The 24,272-nt window shown below is 44.5% G+C and overlaps 1 protein-coding gene across 1 annotated transcript in view; it reads left to right on the top strand.

Annotated features, from left to right (window-relative positions):
* Positions 1–24,272, top strand: part of rxfp1 (relaxin family peptide receptor 1) — a 224,134-nt gene that overhangs the window by 118,159 nt on the left and 81,703 nt on the right. The window contains exon 8 of the mRNA XM_068033983.1: positions 21,261–21,332. Coding sequence (XP_067890084.1) covers positions 21,261–21,332 — 72 coding nt within the window. The remainder of the gene's footprint in view (positions 1–21,260; positions 21,333–24,272) is intronic.

The raw sequence follows: 24,272 nt of genomic DNA, 5'->3' as shown, positions 1-24,272 counted from the left end.
GAAGTGATGGAAGCAGATACGATAGCAACGTTTAAGAGGCATCTTGACAAATACATGAATAGGATGGGAGTAGAGGGATACGGATCCCGGAATTGCAGAAGGTTTTAGTTTAGACAGGTATCAAAGTCGGGGTAGGCTTGGAGGGCCGAATGGCCTGTTCCTGTGCTGTACTGTTCTTTGTTCTTTGTTCTTTGAACTGCAAATAATGTTGGTCAGAGGATTGCTGTGCAGGAGAATGCAAGGGAATTCAAAAAGTGATGGATGTCACCTGAAAGTGATATGTAACTCACCTTTCCTGACCTAATGAGATCAGTCTTCCTTTTCCGACACTGTATCAAGGTCCTGGACACCACACTCCTGCTGCTGACAGCCTTGACTACTTTCAGCCATGCCTCTTTACTTTGGTGGCTCGCCTTTCCCTCTCGTGCTGAGGAAACAGCACATCCCTTCTGGCCCTCACCACCTCCAGCATAACCTCCAGCCTTCCCATGTCTTCCTTGTATTACCTTGTCTCCTCTAGCCTTCACAAGCAGGTTTTGCTGCAGCCATTCTGACCCCTGCCAGGGTCCCTTTAAATTGAGATCTTTCACTCACAGAGTGCGGGTTCTCATCACTCCCGCAGTCTGAGATTGGTCTGAACCCTGGAAGCGGGATGCTAATGCTGTGGCTGAGTTAAAGGGCCTTGGCAAAGCCCTCTGATGGAACAAACACATTCTACACCCGCTAAGACCTCCCCGCTGCATGCGGATCTGTTAAATTCACCTAAAATGTCTACAAGGGGATATAGACAGGTTAACTGAGTGGACAAGAAGGTGACAGGCGGAGTGTAATGTGGGGAAATGTGGCATTATTCACATTGGCAGGAAGAATAGAAACACAGACTACTTTCTAAGTGGTGAGAAACTATTAAATGTTGGTTGTCAGAGGGACTTGGGTGCTTGGGTGTCCTTGTACAAGAAACACAGAAAGTTAAACTACAGGTACAGCCGGCAATTAGGAAAATGGTATGTTGGCCTTTATTGCAAGGGAGTTGGAGTACAAGAGGTCTTGCTGCACTGGTACAGGATTTTGGTGAGACCATACCTGGAGTACTGTGCAGAGTTTTGATCTATGCATCTAAGAAGGATATACTTGCCTAAGAGGGGGTGCCACAAAGCTTCAAGAGGGCTTGACAGGGTAAATGCGAAGAGGCTGTTTCTCCCGGCTGGAAAGTCTAGAACCAGGAGGTATAGTCTCAGGATAAAGAGACATTTTGGACTGAGATGAGGAGAAATTTCTTCACTCAGAGGGTTGTGAATCTTTGGAATTCTGTACCCCAGAGGGTTGTGGATGCTCAGGCATTGATTATGTTCAATGCTGAGAGCAATAGTTTTTGGACTCAAAGGAAATCAAGGAATATGGAGATCTGCTCTCACCCCTTCCCCTCCCTCCAAGGTCTATGACAGGGTTCCCCTTGTCCTCATAGATCACCTCACCAGCCTCCATATTCAACAGAGAATCCTCCACCATTTCCGCCACCTCCAGCCTGACACATCTTCCCCTCTCCTTTCAGTTTTCCAAAGAGACTATTCCTTCCGCGACACCTTGGTCCACACCACAATCAACCCCAATACCCCTCCCTTTCCTACTACACCTTTCTATGCAAGCACAGGAGATGCAATGCCTGCCCTTTTACCTCCCCCCTTCTCACCCTCCAGGGCTCCAAACACTCTTTCCAGGTGAAACAACAATTTATTTGTACTTCTTTCAATGTAACTGTATTTGCTGTTCACGATGTATCCTCTGCATCAGGGACACCAAACGCAGACTGGGTGACCGCTTTGCGAAACACCTCTGTTCAGTCTGCAAGCGTGACCCCAACCTTACAGTCATCTGTCATTTTAACTCAGCACCTTGCTCCCACTCTGACCTTTCTGTCCTCAGTCTCCTGTGGTGTTCCAATGACGTTCAATGCGAGCTCAAGGAACAGGATCTGATCTTTTGACTGGGCACTTTACAGCCTCCTGGATTCAACATTGAGTTCAACAATTTTAGATTGTAACCTGTGCCCCTAATTTGCTTTGTTTTTCTTTGCTGCTTTGTTTTTTTCTCTTGTTTACATAAGAACATAAGAAATAGGAACAGGAGTAGGCCATTCAGCCCCTCGAACCTACTCTGCCATTCAGTAAGATCATGGCTGATCTGACTATCGTCTTAACTCCACTTTCCTGCCTGCCACCATGACCTTTGACTCCCTTGTAGATCAAATATCTGTCTAACTCAGACTTGAATATAATCAGTGACCCAGCCTCCGCTGCTCTCTGGGGTAGAGAATTCCAAAGATTAACAAACCTCTGAGAGAAGAAATTCCTCTTCATTTCCACCTTAAATGGGAGACCCCTAATTTTGAAACTGTGCCCCTCAGTTCTAGGTTCCCCCAAGAGTGATACATCCTCTCAGCATGAACCCTTCAAGCCCCTCAGAATCTTACAAGTTTCATTCTTCTAAACTCCAATGAGTATAGGCCCAAACTGCTCACTCATTCCTCATAAGACAACCCTTTCATCCCAGGTATCAAACTAGTGAACCTTTTCTGAACTGCCTCCAATGCAAGTATATCCCTCCCTAAATAAGGAGACCAAAATTGTATGCAGTACTATAGGTGTAGTTTCACCAGTGCAAGACTTTCCTACTTTTATATTCTATCCCCCTTGTATAAAGGTCAACATTCCATTTGCATCCAAATTATTTGCTGTACCTGCATACATTTTGTGATTCAAGTACGAGGACACCCAGATCCCTCTGTACCACAGCATTCTGTAGTCTATCTCCATTTAAATAATACTTTGCTTTTCTATTCTTCCCATCAAAGTGCACTACCTCACATTTTCCCACATTAACTCCATCTATCAATACTGGAGCAATACTTTAAATTATCCTGTAGGAGTAGAAGTACGGACATGGATTCAAACAAATAAATAGTCATTTGAAGATTGACAGGAGAAAATTCTTAACACATATGGGGCGATTTTAACCCGTCCCACCCAGTGGAAATGGGATGGATGGGTGGTTAAAATTGCTGTGTTCCTTTTGCATTCCTGGCAGCCACAATTTTAACAACAGGGTAGTGGTAACGCCACTGGACTACTTTTCCAGAGGACCAAGATAATGTTCTGGGGACAGGGGTTCAAATTTCATCATGGGCAGATGGTGAAATTTGAATTCAATTAAATCTAGACTTTAAATCTAGTCTAATGGTGACCATGAAACCATTGTCAATTGTTGTAAAAACCCATCTGGTTCACTGATGTCCTTTAGTCCTTACCTGGTCTGACCTACGTGTGACTGCAGACCCACAAGTTGACACTTAAGTGCCCTCTGAAATGGCCCAGCAAGCCACTCAGTTGTATCAAACTGCTACAAAGTCTAACAAAAGGAATGAAACTGGACGGGCCACCCGGCATCAACCTTGGCATCAGAAACGACCCTGTAGAGTCTTCCTTACTAGCATCTGGGGGTTTGTGCCAAAATTGGAAGAGCTGTCCCAGAAACAACCTGACATAGTCATACTCACAGAATCATACCTCATAGACAATGTCCCCGACATCACCATCACCATCCTTGGGTATGTCCTGTTCCACCGGCAGGACAGACCCACCAGAGGTAGCAGCACAGTGGTGTATAGTTGGGAGGGAGTTGCCCTGGGAGTCCTCAACATTGACTCTGGACCGCATAAAGTGTCATGGAATCAGGTCAAACATGGGCAAGGAAACCTCCTGCTGATTACCACCTACTGCCCTCCCTCAGCTGATGAATTAGTGCTTCTCCATGTTGAACAGCAATTCGAAGAAGCACTGAGGGTAGCAAGGGCACAGAGTGTACTCTGGGTGGCGGACTTCGATGTCCATCATCAAGAGTGGCTCGGTAGCACCACTACTGACCGAGCTGGCTGAGTCCTAATGGACATAGCTGCTAGACTGGGTCTGCGGCAGGTGGTGAGGGAACCAAGAGGGAAAAACATACTTGACCTCGTCCTTACCAATCTGCCTGCCGCAGATACATCTGTCCATGGCAGTATTGGCAGGAGTGACCACCGCACAGTCCTTGTGGAGACAAAGTCCTGTCTTTACATTGAGGATACCCTCCATTGTGTTGTGTGGCACCACCACTGTGCTAAATGGAATAGATTTCAAACAGATCTAGCAACTCAAAACTGGGCATCCATGAGGTGCTGTGGGCCATCAGCAGCAGCAGAATTGTATTCAACCACAATCTGTAATGTCATGGCCCGGCATATCCCCCACTCTACCCTTACCATCAAGCCAGGGGACCAACCCTAGTTCAATAAAGCTGCAGGAGGGCATGCCAGAAGCAGCACCAGGCATACCTAAAAATGAGGTGTCAGCCTGGTGAAGCTACAACCCAAACAGCAGAAGCAGCATGCGATAGACAGGGTTAAGCGATCTCACAACCAACAGATTAGATCTAAGCTCTGCAGTCCTGGCACATCCAGTCGTGAATGGTAGTGGACAATTAAATAACCAGGAGGAGAAGGCTCCACAAACATCCCCATCCTCAACAATGGGGAAGCCCAGCAGATCAGGGTGAAGCATTTGTATCAAGATTCAGCTAGAAGTGCCGAGTGGATGATCCATCTCGGCCTCCTTCTGAGGTCCCCAGCATAACAGATGCCAGGCAATCTGATTCACTCCACAAGATATCAAGAAACAGCTGAAGGCACTGGATACTGCAAAGGCTATGGGCCCTGGCAACATTTCAGCTATAGTACTGAAGACTTGTGCTCCAAAACTAGCCATGTCCCTAGCCAACTGTTGCAGTACAGCTGTAACACAGGCATCTACCTGGCAATGTAGATAATTGCCCAGGTATGTCCTGTCCACAAAAATCACGACAAATACAACCCAGCCAATTACCTCCCCATCAGTCTCATCAATGACCTTCCCTCCATCATAAGGTCAGAAGTGGGGATGTTCGCTGATGATTGCACTACGTTCAGCACCATTTGCAACTCTCAGATACTGAAGCAGCCTGTGTCCACATGCAGCAAGACCTGGACAACATCCAGGCTTGGGCCAGACAATTGCCAGGAAATGACCATTTCAAACAGTCAAACAATTGAGAATCTAACCATCTGCCCTTAATGGTCAATGGCATTATCATCGCTGAATCCCCCACTATCAACATCTTGGGGGTTACCATTGACCAGAAACTGAACTGGGCCAGCCACGTAAATGCTGTGGCTACAAGAGCAGGTCAGAGGCTGGGAATTCTGCAGCGCGTAACTCACCTCCTGTCTCCCCAATGCCTGTCCACCATTTATAAGATGATATTGATGAGCAGATAAGATGGTTGGAGCAGTGGAAAATTGAATTTAATCCTGAGAAGTGTGAGGTGATACATTTTGGGAGGACTAACAAGTCAAGGGAATATACAATGGATGGTAGGACCATAGGAAGTACAGAGAGTCAGAGGGACCTTGGTGTACTTATCCATAGATCACTGCAGGCAGCAGCACAGGTAGATAAGGTGGTTAGGAAGACAAATGGGATACTTGCCTTTATTAGCCGAGGCATAGAATGTAAGAGCGGGGAGGTTATGATGGAGCTGTACAAAACACTAGTTAGGCCACAGCTGGAGTAATGTGTACAGTTCTGGTCGCCACACTATAGGAAGGATGTGATTGCACTGGAGAGGGTGCAGAGGAGATTCACCAGGATGTTGCCTGGGCTGGAGCATTTCAGCTATGAAGAGAGATTGTATAGGCTAGGGTTATTTTCCTTCGAGCAGAGAAGGCTGAGTGGGGATCTGATTGAGGTATACAAAATTATGAGGCGCATAGATAGGGTAGATAGAAACTTTTTCCCTTAGCGGAGGTGTCAGTAATCAGGAGGCATGGATTTAAGGTAACGAGCAGGAGGTTTAGAGGGGATTTGCGGAAAAATGTTTTCATCCAGAGGGTGATTAGAATCTGGAACACACTGCCTGAAGGGTGTTAGAGGCAGGAACCCTCCCAACATTTAAGAAGTATTTAGATGAGCACTTGAAACGCCATAGCATACAAGGCTACGGGCCAAGTGCTGGAAAATGGGATTAGAATAGATAGTCTTGATGGCCGGCATAGACACAGTGGGCCAAAGGGCCTGTTTCTGTGCTGTATAACTCTATGAATCTACAAGGGGCAAGTCAGGAGTGTAATGGAATACTCTGCACCTGCCTGGATGGGTGAAGCTTCAACAACACTCAAGCAGCTCAACACCATCCAGGACAAAGCAGCCCACTTGATTGACAGCCCATCCACCACCTTCAACATTCACTCCCTTCACCACCGATGCGCAGTGGCAGCAGTGTGTATCATCTACAAGGTGCACTGCAGCAACTTACCAAGGGTCCTTTGAAAGCACCTTCCAAACCCATGACTTCTACCACCTAGAAGAACAAGGGCAGCAGATGCATGGGAACACCACCACCTGCAAGTTTCCCTCCAAGCCACACACCATCCTGACTTTTAACTGTATCACCGTTCCCTCACTGTTGCTGGGTCAAAAACCTGGAACTCCCTTTCTAACAGCACTGTTGGTGTACCTACACCCTCTGGACTGCAGCGGTTCAAGAAGGCATCTCACCACCACCTTCTCAAGGGCAATTAAGGATGGGCAATAAATGCTGGCCCAGCCAGCAATGCCCACATCCCCATAAATGAATAATAAGTTTTTTTTAATCAGCCAAGTTACCCAATGGGTGCCTCATGAATACATATATACCAGAGTCCAGGACTCTGACACTATTTTAATGCAAATTTACAGAAGTCCGGCCCAGCATCCAACCCGCCAGTAAAACCTGGCAGGATTGGTCTTTCAGAGCCACTGAAGCAGTATTTAAGGGGCCAATCACCTGCAGGTAGTCTTCACCACTTTAACCTCCTGCGTTTAAATTGGGCAAATAGCAGAAACCATTAACCATTATCATTATTGTCAACTACAAAGTCACGTCTTATAGCGTGTTAAGCACATCGACCACTCCAGGCAGAGATAGATGTTCGGTGAACACCTCAGTAGAGTACAAAATTACCTGTTTTATTTAATCACCTCTAATTGGTGTCAGTTAATACTGAAGGTGTTTGAGTGAATGCAGTGATTTACAATGTGTGAACACATGTAGCTTTCAAGCCTGAGTTCTCTTTTTTTAATTTTAAGAGTGAAATGCAGACAGAGCACATCAGCAAAAACATTAAGAATTTGGATTTCAGAGGAGTAGATTTCAAGGAGGTCAAATGTTGTATGAAATAAATAAAATGGGAATGAGAACTATTTAAAGGGAAGGATGTTGAGGGAAAATGGCAATGGGTTTAAGGAGATACTTTTAAATTTTAGAGTTAGCTTACCTAAAAGCAAATCAAGTAGCAAAAGATAGTAAAAACAAGTGGATAAAAGGGAAGTAATGGAGAGCACTATGAAGAATGAGAGAGAACATACAATTCTGATGTGTACAGGGAAGGATCTGCATAAGCAGACCTATAAAGTCAAGCAGAATATTGAGCAGAGTTTAGAGGCTGGGAATTCTGCAGCACGTAACTCACTTCCTGACTCCTGAAAGTCTGCCCACCAACTACAAGGCAGTCAGGAGTGTGATGGAATACTCTCCACTTGCCTGGATGTCATAAAATAGGTTGCAAAGTACTTGGCTGGATTGGTGTGTGACTGGAAGATAGATAGCAGAGCAATGGTGCATAGGGACATATCAGAGTGGAAAGTGGGTGCCAGTGGCATTAAATGGTTTGCAATTGTTATAAATTACTTAGAAGGATGAAATATTGTCCATAATAAAAACAGAAAGTGCTGGAAATACTCAGCAGGTCTGGCAGCATCTGTGTAGAGAGAAGCAGAGTTAAAATGTTGTCCAATCTGTCTAAGTCTAAAGGGATCTGGACAGGCTAGGTCAATAAGCAGAGAGGTGTCAGATAGATTTCAAAATGGATAAGTTTAAATTTAAGAGCATGAGATTCATGAGACAAGCAATGTGCTTGTGATAACAGTAGGAAGGTGACCTGGTGACATGTATGTATGGGTTATTAAAAGCATTGTTTCAGTGTTTGCAAGTGATGAAGAATGCATATTCTGAGATTAATAGCTGAGGATATGACGTATAAGTCTAAGGAGTTGATGTTGAAGTTCTATCTGGCCTTGATGAGGCTGCATCTCAAATAGTGGTTTGAGCTTTGATCTGTCTTAAAGCAAAGGTGTAGAATTATTACAGAGCAAGGCTATGAGGCTGGACTTAGAGGGCTGAGTTATGAGGAAAATTATTTATCCTGGCACTTTATTCTCTAGAGAAGAGTAGGATGAGGGGAGACCTGATAGTAATGGTTAAAATTTTCACAGTGTGAAGAATTTCGATCTAGGAAAGTTCTGTCAAGCACAGGATTCAAGCAGTATAGGACAACGTTTAAGGAACACAGAAGAAAATGGAAGATTCCAACAATGTATTTTAATAATAGGGTGGCACCATTGTGGAATGGATTACAAGCAGGGTTGATGGAACAGGAATCGTAGCAGGTTTTAAAGGAATGGATGAATTCCTGGTGGAAAAAGTAATGCAGGGTTTTCCTTTCTAGAATCATGATAAAGAAACTGATGGAATAGTTAGAAAGGTAGCTAGATGGACCAACTGGGGATCATTTTTAACAGTCAATATCAGATTAGCTGCCCGTTATATACCCTGCTAGATTCTCCTTTCTATTGGGTTCAAAACATAACTTATACTATTGTGTTACTTGCCCTGCAAGCAAATTGGATTCTTGTGGTGTTGCACGTTAAGGAAGCATACATTCTCCCTTTCTGTATGTCAGTAAGTGAATATTTCATGTAACTGGGTTTCTTTTAGTGTGACAACTGCATTGGATCTAAATTGCTGCTTGTATTTGTGCCGTGCTGCAGAATTGGCATGCGTGGTTAACATTCAATAGGGATTTGTGTTCTGTTAGAACTGTACAGCTCACATCAGGGAAATAGCTTGTATGAAGCTTTGGATGAAGCAGCGGTAAAAAAAATTAACATTATCATGGAACTTTTGTCAGCTTTGAGCAGTTGCTTGATAATAGAAACCTAATTTGTAGCCTTATCTTGAAAGCTTTCTTAAAGTCTGTCATCTTCCTTCTAAACTGGTCCTCTGGATCATGCATTCACCATTTATTTTGTCTGCTATCCTCTGCTGAATGAGTCTTATTTGAGGAGAGTTTCCTTCTGTCCTATACAGGACATCCCACCTTTTCTGTACTTCTGGTATGAGCAGCTGTGTTGTCTAAGCAATGGTTCATATTTGAAAGACCTTAATTTCCCTGGATTTCTCATCTGAACTCCTGCTCTTCTCCCACAATCAAGAATTAAACTGTTTAAACATTAACTCAAGCCATTCATTTGCTGCGTGGATGATAAACAACAACTTCTATTTATATCGATCCATTAACATAGAAAATCATACCAAAGTGCTTTGAAGAGGCTTCAAATGAACACCACACTATAGAAGGAGATATTGGAAGGGTGACCATAAGCTTGGGTCAAAGTGGTGGCTTTTAAGAACTCTCTAAAAATAATAAAGGAAATTGTAGAGGTAGAGAGGAGCATAAGGAGGGAATGCCAAAGGGTGGGGCCTCAGATCACTAATGCTGGGCTGAAGGGTAGGGAGGAATGAACAAGAGGTCAAAAACAATGGGGGAAATTTTAACACCCCCCCCCCCTCCCACAGGGTGAGTAAGGGGTTAAAAATAAATGAAATGGACAATCCAGCATCAACCCGCCTCCAACCGGCTTACTTTTGCTTTTATCTGAGGTGTGTTGTGGGGGCAGGCGACCAATTGGCTCTCAGGAGGTGGTTCAGTCCTTAAAGTGTTTTAAGGAGGCTGCATGCCTCCATTTTAACTTTGTCTTTATTTTTGACATTACTGGGCAAGTTTCCCAGGCCTCAGGAACCCGACAGCTGAAGGGAGATGTGAAGGGCCAGGTGGAGTAGCTAATTGCATTTACATCCTTGCTTGTGGGTCAGCAGGAGCAGAAGTGTTTACCCTGACACAACAAGCAAAGCTGTAATCCTGCCCCCTTAATCTGATCGATCCCCACCTACTGTGTCTGAACCACCACCACCCCCCCCCCCACCATCCGACCCCAGGTATCTGTACAACCCTTCACCCCTCACCCACCTATCTGCCTGATCCGATCAATCCCCTCCCAATGTCCAACTCCTTGCCAATCACTTACCCCCACACCATTGTCAGATCCCCTGCTACAGACGGGAAACAGAGAATCTTATTTTAAATCAGGATCTGGCGGCAATGACTTTGGTTTTCCCAATATTTAATTGGAGAAAATTTAAGTTTTTCCTGATTTCCTCATTTTATTTATTAGTTCTATCTTATATTTATGGGCCCTAGTTTTGGGCTCCCATGCAAGTGAAATAGGTTTTCGTGTCTACCCTATCAAGCCCCTTTGTAATTTTAAAGACCTCTAACAGGTCAACTCTCGGGCTTCTGTGTTCTAGGCAAAAGAGCTGCAGCCTGTTCAGTCTTTTCCGAAAATTATATCCTCTCTGTTCTGATATCATGTTGTAAATCCTTTTGTAATATGGAGATCAGAACTGCACACAGTACTGTACGTGTGGTCTAACCAAGGTGAAAGTCATAAGGTGGAATCTTTATTTAAATGATGGGGCAGGCAGTTCCTTAAACCCACCCCTCGGGACAGCGTGCCAGTTTCCCTACGCAAAACTGACATGCTGCAAGTTTAAAAGGCTCTGCCAAGAGCCAGAGGAGACAACCTGTCCTGGGTTGATAAATGGCCAGTTAAGCTACTTAACAAGTTTGTTGTCAGCTCGTTAAGGGCCAGCTTTGAATTTTCTTATTAAGGCATGGGATCCACGCATTGTCTCAATCATGACACAAACACAGTGGCGAACAAGTCAGAATGGCGAGACAACGGCAAGAGGGAAGGCTCAGAAAAAGCCCTCATTCACAGGCAACCAGTTGTACAGAGTCAGGAGAATTGTCTGTCACATCTTTTGACTCTGGACAAGCATTTTTGGAGGGGCGGATGGATGGGTCCCTCTGCTGACAGGTCTCACGGGTTCCTGAGAGTGGGGTCAGGAAGACTGCACATTCCAATTGAAATGAAGGAAGGACATAACAGGAACTGGGATTAAGCTACTCCGAGATAGGATTGACTAGTGATGAGGAGCAGCATCTGCAGGAGCAGAGGCAGACCCCTGGGCAACAGGGGCACAGGGATCAGGAATGAGGGGCAGGAAGGCCTCATCAGAGGGTCTACCCCCAAAGGAGAAGCTATCTGGACATGTCGGACCGTCAGTGCCGCCAAAGACTGCGCCTATCCAGGCAGATGCTTGCTGACTTGTGTACCCTCATTGAGGGTCATCTGAGGGGTCACAAGAACCATCGATATGGCCTTCCTGTGGCTGTAAAAGTCACAGTGGCCTTGCACTTTTTTGCAACCAGGTCCTTCCAAGGAGCAGCAGCAGCACGTCATTGCATCACAGAGGTAATGAATGCTCTGAGAGGGCAGGGGATTACATTGAATCCAAGGTGGATAGCAGCATTCAAGCTCAAAGGGTAGTGGGACTCACCTCAGGTCAGGGGATCACTGATTGCACCCATGTGACCATCAAGTCACCAACTGACCAGCCAGGGAGATTCCTCAACATGAAGGGATTCCACTCCCTAAATGTTCAGCTGGTTTGCGACCACAGCAGGAGCTTTAAGCAGGTGTGTGCACACTATCCTGGAAGCTGCCATGATGCCTTCATCCTTCAGCAATCACAAGTGCTGCTGCTCTTCATCGAGCCATCGGATATCAGTGGATGGCTGTTAGTGGATAAGGCTTATCCTGTGAGGAAATGGCTGATGATTCCAATGCGTTGCCCTGCCACTGAAGCTGAGACATCCTACAACTGATGCCACCTGAGCACAAGGGTCATCATGGAGCAGGCCATCAGCCTCCTAAAGGTAAGGTTCAGGTGCCTTGACCGGTCAGGTGGCGCCCTCCAGTAAACTCCCTCAAGGGTCTCGTGCTTTGTGCCTATTATGCACTTCATAACATGACCCTCCAGAGAGGTGAGGACCTTGAATAGAGAGAAGCATTTGAATGGCAAAGCTCCTCGGAGGAGGAAGAGGATGAGAAAGGGGAAGAAGAAAACAAGGATGAGGAGGACGCTGAAGGAGAACTGGAGAACGGTCCCCATACTTTACAGGGATGTCGCCATGGTAGGCTCAGGAGGCAGAGCACTTAACAGGATGGAGGGGATGCTTGGGCCACTGTGATCCAGACACGTTTCACCTGAGCGATACTTAGTCTACAGGATATTTGGAAAGGAGAGTGAGAGCAGGCATCCATTAAGAACAAAAGTCAGCAACCTTCCAATGGCGCAAACACTGCAACACTCCAGATTCTCCACCAGACACACTCTTTCCCAACACGCTCCTTTTCCCCACTTACCTTTATTTCCCCTTTCCCTGCCTTTCGCTATGAAGAAATAAAGACACACAAGTCTGCCTTAATGCAACAATACGCCAGATGCTTTATTGCATATCAGTTTGATGTCGTGTACAATAGAAACACCCAAGTGACCCACAAAGTGACATTACCGACACAGTGGCCTACGCTCATGGCTACTCCTACACGTTGCTCCCCCTGTGGCTGAGGATGAGATGGAGGCAGGCTGCTCGCTAGTGCCTGTCTGGGACAAAGATGCCTGTGGTGGTCGGCCTCGGTGTGGAGGTGCCGAGGTGGAATGAGGGGGCACCTCCAGAGGCTGCTGCACTGGCATCACTGCAGGGGCAGCTTCTGTCACAGAGCATGACTCTATGATGCTTCATCCATCACCATCTGTAGCCACCTCAGCCCTTTCATGGCATCTTTGATTGCTAGAGGGAACCACCAGCTGCAGCGCAGCTGGCATCCACTCCATGCTTCTTTGCGCCTTTTGCGCCACTGACCCATCAATGCTACAGACTGCAGCATGCATTCCATGCATGTCAGTGCATTGTTCCTGCACCCTCTCTCAATGATGCCGCATATGGCTCTCCATGAGGTTGGGCCACTCTCTCAATGGAGGAGCTCATGTGCTCAAAGCACTGAGATATTATGGAGCGCATGAGATGAATGCTGAGCACGGCTGTGCCTGGCCTCCATCCTCCGAGGGGGACTGCGCACAGCCGACTCTGCCTCCCCCGTGTGATCCTGCTCTGAAGTGATGTGCACATCACCCTGTGCCACCGTCTCTAATAACACGTGAGGACCCACCGAGCTGCAAGTATCTGTGCTGGTGGAAGGTGCACAAGAAAGAAGTGACGGACCAAGGTGTCTTCCTCCTCTGACTGTTCCAGAACAGGTTATGGTGCCTTGGCCCCTCCCCTTCTGCAGCTGGCCCTGTGGGAGACATAACAGAAGGTGGTTATGAGAAATCAGCACAATCATCACATGCTTCTGTTGCTTGAAATAATGACTTGACAGCTTATGCATTGACAGCTTGTTGCATGGAGAACATTGCCATGCATCCACTGAACCAGGGGATGCTGAGTTTCTTTTCACCCTGTCTATGTTGGACGCCCAATTCTCCGTCTCCAACGTCATGGTGGCTTTCCAGTCTGGCCAGATCAAAGGCCAGCTCCTCAAAATGAATCAGTGTCATGAGCTGGGAGACCCCACCGTCCAAGTGTACCCTCTCTCATTTCCTGGCGTTGTTCTCCCAGTTGGCCTGCGAAGTGAAGAAAGATGCCATTAGGACAATGCCTCTCTCACCAAATGAGAACCTTACACTTCTCTGTATTAAATTCCATCTGCCACTTGTCTGATCATTCTTCTAGCCCATGTCCTTTTGCAGTTGATTTGTATCACCTCACTGTCTGCCACACCTGCAAGTTGGTATTATCAGCAAATTTTGAGTTTTATTCTGTATTCCAACATCCAATTCATTTAAATATATCAAAAAAAGCAATGGTCCCAGCACTGATCCTTGGGGAACACCACTGTCTACCATCTACCAGTCTGAAAAACAACCATTTACCACGACTTGCTGTTTCCTGTCCTTAAGCCAAATTTTTTATCCAAGCTGACACTCGCCCTTCTATTCCATAAGCCTCAATTTTGTTAATCAGCCTTTTATGTGGTACTTTGTCAAAAGCTTTCTTAAAATCCACATAGACAACATCTCCTGCATTCCCTTCATCAACCTTCTCTGTTACTTCATCAGAAAATTCAATTAGATTAGTCAAACATGATCTGCCTTTTACAAATCTGTGCTTGCTATTCTTAACTAACTCGAACCTCTCCAAGTGTCTGTTCATTTTATCTTTGATTATTGTTTCTAAAACCTTACCCACTACTGATGTTAAACTGACTGGTCTGTAGGTACTAGGGATGTCCTTCTACATCCATCTAGGGATGTTCTTAAATAAGGATGTCACATTTGCCACTCTCCAATCCTCTGGCACCTCCCCCATATCTAGGAAAGATTGGAAGATTATGGCAAGCCCTTCCACTATCTCCACTCCCACTTCCTTTAGCAACCTGAGATGCAAGCCATCCGGCCTAGGCGATGTATCCACTCTAAGCGTAGCCAGGCTTTGCAGTGTATCTTTCCAATCAATTTTCACTCCATCCATTATCTCAACATCTATGTTTCTACCGATATTTTGTCAGCATCCTCTTCCTTATTAAAAGCTGATACAAAGTACTCATTAAGTATTCTAGCCTTGCCCTGTGCCTTTAAGCATATATCACCATCTTTGTTCCTAATATACCTAATCTGTATAAGTTTAACAAATCTTCTCAGCTTTTGAATTCTATCCCTTGAGAAATAAACTCCAGTGCTTTGTTTGCATTTTTTGTGACTTTGTTCACCTGTGTTGCTATTTTTGATGATTTCCGAATCTGTATACACGTGTCTTCCTGAGTATTAACTAGATCCCCCAATATGTTGCCATCCACAAATTTTGATATTGTACTTCTGATTCCAGAGACCAAATCATCGATGTAAATAGTGAGTGACAGTGGAACTAGCACCAATCTCTGTGGAACACCACTTCCCATCTTCCCAGTTTGAGTAATTACTTTTAACCCCAATTCTGTTTTCTATTTTCTTAACATTTTTGGTAAAACACTGGAGGGGATAGGTGAGCCATTATCTTCCTTTTTTTGGTTCATTCAAGGGATGTGGGCATCGCTGTCAAGGCCAGCATTTATTGCCCATCCCTAATTGTCCTTAAGAAGGTTGTGGTGAACTGCCTTCTTCAACCTCTGCAGTGCTGTTTGGGAGTTCTAGGATTTTGACCCAGTGACAGGAATGGCGATAGAGTTCCAAGTCAGGATGTTGTGTGACTTTGAGGGGAATTTGAAACTGGCGGTACTCCCATAAGCCTGCTACGCTTGTCCTTCTAGCCGGTAGAGGTCACAGTTTTGAAAGGTACTGTCGAGAAAACCTTGGTGAGTTGCTTGTAGATGGTACACACTGCTGCCGCTATGTGCCGGTAGTGGGAGGGAGTGAATGTTGAAGGTGGTGGATGGGGTGGCGATCAAGCAGACTGCTTTGTCCCAGATGGTGTCAAGCTTCTTGAATGTTGTTGGAACTGCACTCATTCAGGCAAGTAAGGAGTATTCCATCACACTCCTGACTTGTGCCTTGTCAACTGTGGACAGGCTTTGGGGAGTCAGGAGATGAGTTACTCACCACAGAATTCCCAGCCTTTGACCTGCTATTGTAGCCACAGTATTTATGGCTGGTCCAGTTGAGTATCTGGTCTATGGTAATGCCCAGGATGTTGATGGTGGGGATTCAGAGATGGTAATGTCATTGGATGTCAAGGGAAGATGGTTAGATTCTCTCTTGTTGGAGATGGCCATTGCCTGACACTTCTGTGGTGTGAGTGATACTTGCCAGTTATCTGCCCAAGCCTCAATGTTGCCCAGGTCTTGCTGCATACTTATACAGACTGCTTCAGTATCTAAGAAATTGCGAGTGGTACTGAAAACGATGCAATCATCAGCAAACATCCCCATTTCTGACCTTCTGTTGGAGGGAAGGTGATTGATGGAGCAGCTGAAGATGGTTGGACCTAGGACACTACCCTGAGGAACTCCTACATTGATGTCCTGGGGCGGAGATGATTGACTTGCAGCAACCGCAAACATCTTCTTTTGTGCCCGGTATGACACCAACCAGTGGAGAGTTTTCCCCCTAATTCCCATTGGCTTCATTTTGCAAGTGCTCCTTGATGCCATACTCAGTCAAATGCTGCTTTGATGTCAAGGGCAGTCACTCTCAACTCACCTCTGGAATTCAGCTCTTTCACCCATGTTTAGACCAAGGCTGTTATGAGCTGAGCAGCCCTGGCAGAACCCAAACTGAGCATCGATGAGCAGGTTATTGCTGAGTAAGTGCTGCCTTCCATCACTTTGCTGATGATTGAGAGTAGACTGATGGGGTGGTAATTGGCTGGATTGGACTTGTCCTGTTTTTTGTGGATGGGACATACCTGGGCAATTTTCCACATTGCCAGGTAGATACCAGTGTTGTAGCTGTACTGCAACAGCTTGGCCAGAGGTGAGGCTAACTCTGGGGTACAAATCTGCAGTATTACAGCCGGGATGTTATCAGGACCCATAGCTTTTGCTGTATCCAGTGCCTTCAACTGTTTCTTGATATCATGTGGAGTGAATCGAATTGGCTGAAGACTGGCATCTGTGATGCTGGGGACCTCAGGAGGAAGCTGAGATGGATCATCCACTCGGCACTTCTGGCTGAAGTTGGTTGCTAATGCTTCAACCTTTTCTTTTGCACTGATGTGCTGGGCTCTGCCATCATTGAGCATGGGGATATTTGTGGAAGAGTCTGCGACATTTTAGGGTATGATTTGGTGAGTGTAACTGTGTCAGGCTGTTGACTAGTCTGTGGGACAGTTCTCCCAGTTTTGGCACAATTCCCCAGATATTAATGAGGAGGTTTTTGCAGAATTGACTGGGCAGGGTGTCTATTTGTCATTTCTGGTGCTGTGGTTGATGCTGGGTGCTCTGTACAGTTTTATTCTTATTCATTCTTTCTGTAGTAGTTTGATACAACCTGAGTGACCTGCTAGGTCATTTCAGAGGGCACTTAAGAGTCAACCACAATGTGTGTCTGGAGTCATATGTAGGCCAGACCAGGTAAGGACGGGAGATTTCCTTCCCTGAAGAACGTTTGTGAACCAGATGAGGTTTTATGACAATATGGTAGTTTCATGACCATCATTACTGAAAAATATCATATTAATTAATTGAACTTAAATTCCCCCAGCTGCCATAGTGGGATTTGAAATCATGACTCGAGAGCATTAGTTCAGGTTCTGGGATAATTGATACAGTAACATTACCACTATGCTGCCATTCCTTCCAGTCAGTGGCATGCCAGTAAGTCAGACACAAAAAAGGATATATTTCCTATTCCAAAGCATGCATCTATTTGTCCTCAGTGTATGTGGCCTATTTAAATGTGTCCACCTGAGTTTCCGTATTCACTTTTTAAATTTTGTTTTGGTTTAATCACAAACAGAGTTCAGATGATTACTGTGGTAAAATCTGACTTTCTTCTATTGGCTTTATCTAGGAAGACTTCCCTGGGGATTAACAGATGGTCATTCTGTGCTTGCAGAGATCCTCCACAGTGCTTGAAAATCACAATATCTGGGTCCCTACTGTGTATTTAGTGGCTCATGAACATCCCACCTCTCCCCATCCCCCCTCCCCCCACCTTGGTTTTGCAGGTTCAGACTGATTTAACTGCTTTCAGCATTAATGAGAAGGATTTTAAAGATATGTTTTATCAAAAATTATGCTCATGCTTCAGTGACATTTTAAGTTTCCAAGACTAAAATACAAAAAAATTCCATAAATAAGGGTAAGGCTTATGCAACAGAACTGTGAAATATTTATATTAATTTAGGTCCACCATCCACTCAAAAAGTATGATAGCCTTTTAAATTTACTTTGCTAGGTAAATGTCTTTCTGTTTATTCAATTATGGTTGCAGGCTTCAGGATCCAGTAACAGTTGACAGGAATGGCAGAATTACACTTGCTTCCTTTTAAATCTAAGTCCCACGTATCTCACAAATGATCTGGAAAGATCATGGATCATCTGCACCATTCCGCAATCTTCAGACTGTACTGCTTCAAGCTGTTTGTAATATTGGGAAGGGAATTCAACAGGGAGGGCAAAAGTGATCCACCTTAAGAGGACCGTCTTAAGAGGCTGTAAGTGAAAGGTCACCAGAGGAAGTGATGTTGCATCACACATGAGCAGAGAGTTGTGGGTGTAGCCCAACAGATTAAGATGTGTATAGATGTGCTCGTGTAGTAGCTGCATTATATATAACATATATATATATATATATAAATATGTTACAATTATAATAAAACCCCAAATATTCTTTGGATATTACTTGTAGTCCTGTGCATCTTACAATACTTCACATACCAAAGGAACCAGTAATATTACATGGTGGCAACATTTGGGATATATTTTTCTGAAGAGCACCAAATAGCACATCGTGGCAATGTTTGATTTTTTTTCTGAAGAACACACTAAGAGAGAACAAGGAACAGCTTTTGATTTTGATTAGAGATACAGCACTGAAACAGGCCCTTCGGCCCACCGAGTCTGTGCCGAACATCAATCACCCATTTATACTAATCCTACACTAATTCCATATTCCTACCAAACATCCCCACCTGTCCCTATATTTCCCTACCACCTACCTATACTAGTGACAATTTATAATGGCCAATTTACCTATCAACCTGCAAGTCTTTTGGCTTGTGGGAGGAAACCGGAGCACCCGGAGGAAACCCACGCAGACACAGGGAGAACTTGCAAACTCCACAGCTGATCGCCTTCCTGAAGTGGCTGAAGATCCTGCAGGAGTACAGCTGGCAGAAGACCCCACAATGTGCAGTCAGCTAGGACTGCAGACAGGACCCCAGGTGGTGTTGAAACTCTATGACTATGGTAGGCAATTTGCCAGGAGATATGAGCTTTCAATTAATCTGGCAGTGGGTCAAAACATTTGGAAAGGCGTAGGTTCAGTCATTACTGCTTGAATTTTCCTGGGTTTTTCTTTGCTTCATTGGTGGGGCCTAAGCCAAAAAGAGCAGCAAGAGCTCAACAGCCCTACTGCAGGTCCAGCACAAAGTAAAGGCTGGTTGTTGCAGTTGCCGGTGCTGCAAGCTGCAGTTCTCTGCAGAGACAAAAAAAAAGATCTCTCAGTTTAAAAAAGCCTGGGTAAACAGAGAAAGCTGTTACCTCGCATTTAAAAAAGGACAAGCTCAGTAAACAAAAAAGCAGTTGTGGTGTCTCACTCTTAACGGAGTAGGCCTGCTGAAAATGAACCTGTCTAAAAAGGGAAAAAGAAAGTGTGCCTGGTAAAAGAAAACCTGTGAAAAGTCCTATATTTGTAGAAAAGTAAGATCATTGAGAAAATGGCATTCAAGTATCAAATTATGTATTGGAAGACATTGGACATAGCATCTGAGTTTAAACTGTTTTGGCAACGGTTCAAGAAGTGAGCAAACCAGAGGAACAAGCTGTGAAAATCAAGATCACACTGGACAATGAGGGCTTGCGATGAATCAAGACATCAGGATTGTCAGCTGAAGATCAGAAGGACCCCAGTAAGCTGTGGACATTCCTGGAGGAGCAACTCAAGGTAAAGGTCAATTTCTGAGTACAGAGGCTTGAGCTTATGACCTACTAGCAAAGGCAAGATGAGTCCATTGACCAGTTTGTGGCAAGATACTGAGACAAAGCTCAAGAACGCAACTTTGCGGAAATTGAATTGTCAGAACAGGTTTTAGAACTAATAAGCGCATCAACCCCCAATAGATACCTTTCAAAAAGACCTGCTAGAAATGAAGAAAGGGAACACCATAGATGCACTACTTAGGATCATACGAAGTAGGAGCAGGAATAGGCCATTCGGCCTATCGAGCCTGCCCCGCCATTCAAACAATCATGGCTGATCATCTACCTAATGATGGAAGGAAATTTAAAGCCATCATGGCTGGGCGCCAACAGTTACAAGCTTTGGGGTGACTATGACAATTGGTATGATAACCAAGGATCAGACATCTGCTAAGCCTTGTGGCAAATGTGGCCTGACTCACCCAATTTGCAGTTGTCTGGCCTACCAGGACCAGTGTAAAGCTTGTGGCATGTGAGGACGTTTGGCAAGGCAGCGCAGAAGGCCGAGCTCAGATACTTATAGTCTTGTGAATCTTCTGATAGTTCACATACCAAAGGAACAAGTAATATTACAGCAGACAGTGATAGATGCCCTATTATAGCAGAATGTAGCCCCTTGTTCTTTGTTTTTAAGTGCATGTCTCACAAAAACACAACTCTCAAAGCTTTTGAGAGGTCTCATAGATCTTACAAAAATTACCAGCACTGTTACTAAAATCTCAAATGCATAGCCTACAACTCAATGGCCCCATGTCCTCTGATCATTAGGTGACATGTCTAATAGCAGCTAGCAGCTGAAACCCTGACAGGCATTGTGAATAAGTTCTCTCATTAAAAGCTAATTGACTCTCCAAGTCGAGAAGGCATCTGACTATTAACTAAAGAACTGATTCAGAGGGCCATCCCAAACTGAACTGGAATTTGGTATAAATATACCCAATTACTACCCCAAGCTATCAGTTATATATAGAGCCTGCAGAATTGTCAGCAGTTGATTTATGTCAGATTGGTGTTACTGGGCTGTGTAGTGCAGCAATGTCTTTCACAAGACTTTGACCCATGAAAATTTCTCGTGGATAATCACAAAGGCCCATAATTGGAGCATGCATAACAGAGGTTTCACTATATTTGGAGAGAAAATTTCATGTTGACTTGTGATATTGCTAGGCTGTTTTAGAGTAACAGGAAGCAGTTAATTTTACCTGATCTGTGTTAATTGAACTTACTGTAGATTGTAATAACCTGAAGTCCTCAGTGTCCAAGAAACCACCATGGGGTGGATGGCAGTCTTGGGGGTAAGTCTTGCCAGCAATTCCCACCTAGCTACCGTAACAGTAGTAGAGTAATGATAGCCGTGACGGTAAATAGATACAGATCATCACTGTAAATGCAATGTGATATTTACACCACCTGCAGGTAGGAGCAATGAAAGGTTATAAATATAATAATAGTTAATGATGTAACTAACATCAGGTTATATCTTTTTTTCAGGTATTTAAACAACAATCACATAACGTTCCTGCCACCAGGCGTGTTTGAAGATCTCCATCAAGTCCAATGGCTGTAGGTGCTTTTACTTGTCTCTTTAATATCGATGAAAACTTCAAAGAGATGATTTTACTCTCATTTTCTCTTCCTGTGTGATGTGTACTCCATCTGACTTGACATGAGCCTAACAAGCCCCAGCACAATAGTGGTAATGATTGCCAGTTGTGGAACTTTCTGGCAGATGTCAGAAAACAACTGCCAGATACAACAGCCAGAAGCTGAAAGGTGGTGCTGAAAAAGACTACCTAGCTGCAATAGTTTGTTCCAAGTCCTGGTAAATATTCTATTATAAGCAAGGTTAGCATAAGGTGTAAGGCCCACTTCTACCTGGGGAGCTTCCTCATGGGCACCCACTCAACAATCCTGTAGAAAATGAGGTGGGACAGGCGGTTACACACCCCTGCACTTCATTTCTATAGCTGTACCTGTTTGGAACAAAAATGCTCCACCATCTAAGCGATTTTCCAGAAAATCCCTGAGTGCTTTAAAGGGAAAGATGTGATTTGACAAGTCTGGCTCCTTTTCCTCTGCTTTGCTCTGGGAACTGAATGATTCTTGGATTAAAAGGAGAGGGAAATCAGCCCCCTTATGTTCAATATGGTATTTCTTGAAGATGCACATTTTACTCTTCAACTTCACACTGACCTTTTTAATGAGATATTTCAGATCGAGATAGAGTGAGAGAATCGAGACTGAAAAACACAGACTGACTCTGTGAGAAGGATGAACCATCCGTGGAGAACTAAGCATGTTAAAGATGTTATCAAATTGAAAGAAAAGCCATACAATATTTTGAAGATTAATGTTAGGCCAGAAAATTGGGAGAACTTTAAAAAACAGCAAAGGTTGACTAAAAACAATAAAGGGGGAGAAAATAGATTATAAGAGTAAACTAACAAGAAATATAAAAACAGGCATTAGGGCTTCTGCATGTATATAAAAAGGAAGAGAGTAGCTAAAGTAAACATTGGCCCCTTAGAGGGTGAGACTGGAGAAACAAGGGAATGGCAGAGACTTTGAGCAAATATTCTGTATCTGTCTCCATGGTAAAAGATACTAAAAGCATCCCAATAATAGTAGAAAATCGGGGGCAAAAGGGTTGGAGGAACTTAAAACAATCACTATCACTAGAGAAAAAGTACTGGGCAAAATAATGGGACCAAAGGCTGACAAGTCCCCTGGACATGATGGGCTGCATCCTAGGGTCTTAAAAGTGACTGCAGAGATAGTGGGTGCAATGGGTTATAATCTTCCAAAATTCCCTAAATTCTGTAAAGTTCCCAGTGAATTGGAAAACTGCAAATGTAACTCCCCTATTCAAGAAAGGAGGGAGATAGAAAGCAGGAAACTATAGGCCAGTTAGCCTAACATCTGTCATTGGGAAAATTCTGGAATCTATTATTAAGGAAGTAGTAGCAGGACATTTAGAAAATCATAATGCAATCAGGCAGAGTCAACATGATTTTATAAAAGGGAAATTGTGTTTGACAAATTTATTAGAGTTCTTTGAGGATGTAACGAGCAGGTGGATGAAGGGGAACCAGTAAATGTAGTATATTTGGATTACCAAAAGGCATTCGATAAGGTGCTACCTAAAAGGTTACTGCACAAAATAAGGGTTTATGATGTTCAGGGTAGAGGAATGGCTAAGTAACATAAAACATATATTCGGGATAAGTGGGTCAACTTCAGGTTGGCAAACTGTAATTAGTGGGGTGCCACAGGGATCAGTTCTGGGGCCTCAACTATTTACAGTCCACATTAATGACTTATATAAAGGGACCAAGTGTATTGTCACCAAATTTTCTGATGATAGAAAGATAAGTGGGAAAGCAAGTTGTGAGGGTCTGAATTTTCGAGCCCTGTAAAGGCCAGGAATGGAGGTGGATGGGGCCCAAAAATTACGAGGCCAGCTGGCCTGACTCCATTCCATGTCAGCCATTTTGGGACCTACGAGGCGGGCAGGCAATTAATCTCATTAAGAGCCTCATTAGGGTAAGTAATGGAGGCCGACTTGGATTTTCCAGTCGGCATCTGGTTTCCCGATGCAACGGGGGGAGTTTAACTGCCTGGAGGTGGGCGCCCAGTAGGTCAAAGTGGCAGCACTCTTGTCAGGCCTAGAGGCCCCTCCCTGCCTGCTGTGTAGGGGTGCAGCCAAAGGCCACCCTGCAGCAGTGCTCCCCCTACAGTGGTGGACTGGCTGCTTTCTGTATTTTTTTTAAAGTGGCTGAGAGGGCGCCTTCTTGTTAAAGTGCCTTCTCAGTTACTTCTTACCGCAGCCAGGTGCTACTCTGAAGCTGGATAGTCTCTGATTAATCAGCTTCAAGAGCCCACCCACCACCCTTACTTGGACAGGGAATCTGTCTCCATGCCAATTAAGGGGCCGTCTGGTCATAATTGCAGGTCAATGACTGCTTCCCCCGGCGGCAGGTTCTGGTCCTGGAAACAGTCCAACTTCTGTTTCCCACCCATGAAGCGAAATTTCAGCCGAAATAATCGGCAAAGGGATATAAATAGGTTAAGCAAGTGGGCAAAAATTTGGCAGATGGAGTATAATGTGGGAAGTATGAGGTTATCCAGTTTGGTAAGAAGAATATAAGAGCAAAATATTATTTAAATGGAGAGAAACTTCAGAATGCTGCGATACAGAGGGATCTAGGAGTCCTTATACATGAAAAAAAAGTTAGCATGCAGGTACAGCTAGTAATTAGGAAGGCAAATGTAATGTTGGCATTTATTGCAAGGGGGATAGAGTATAAAAGTAGGGAGGTCTTGCTGCAACTGTACAGGGCATTGGTGAGATAGCACCTGCATAGAGTTTTGGTCTCCTTATTTAAGGAGGGATATATTTGCATTGGAGATAATTCTCAGAGAAGGTTTACTAGGTTGATTCTTGGGATGAAGTGGCTGGCTTATGGGGAAAGGTGAGCCTATACTCATCGGAGTTTAGAAGAA

Source organism: Heterodontus francisci, chromosome 1, assembly GCF_036365525.1.
Source record: "Heterodontus francisci isolate sHetFra1 chromosome 1, sHetFra1.hap1, whole genome shotgun sequence".
Taxonomy (NCBI): domain Eukaryota; kingdom Metazoa; phylum Chordata; class Chondrichthyes; order Heterodontiformes; family Heterodontidae; genus Heterodontus; species Heterodontus francisci.
Note: the sequence above shows the minus strand (reverse complement) of the source record. Positions and strands in the feature narration are given on the sequence as shown.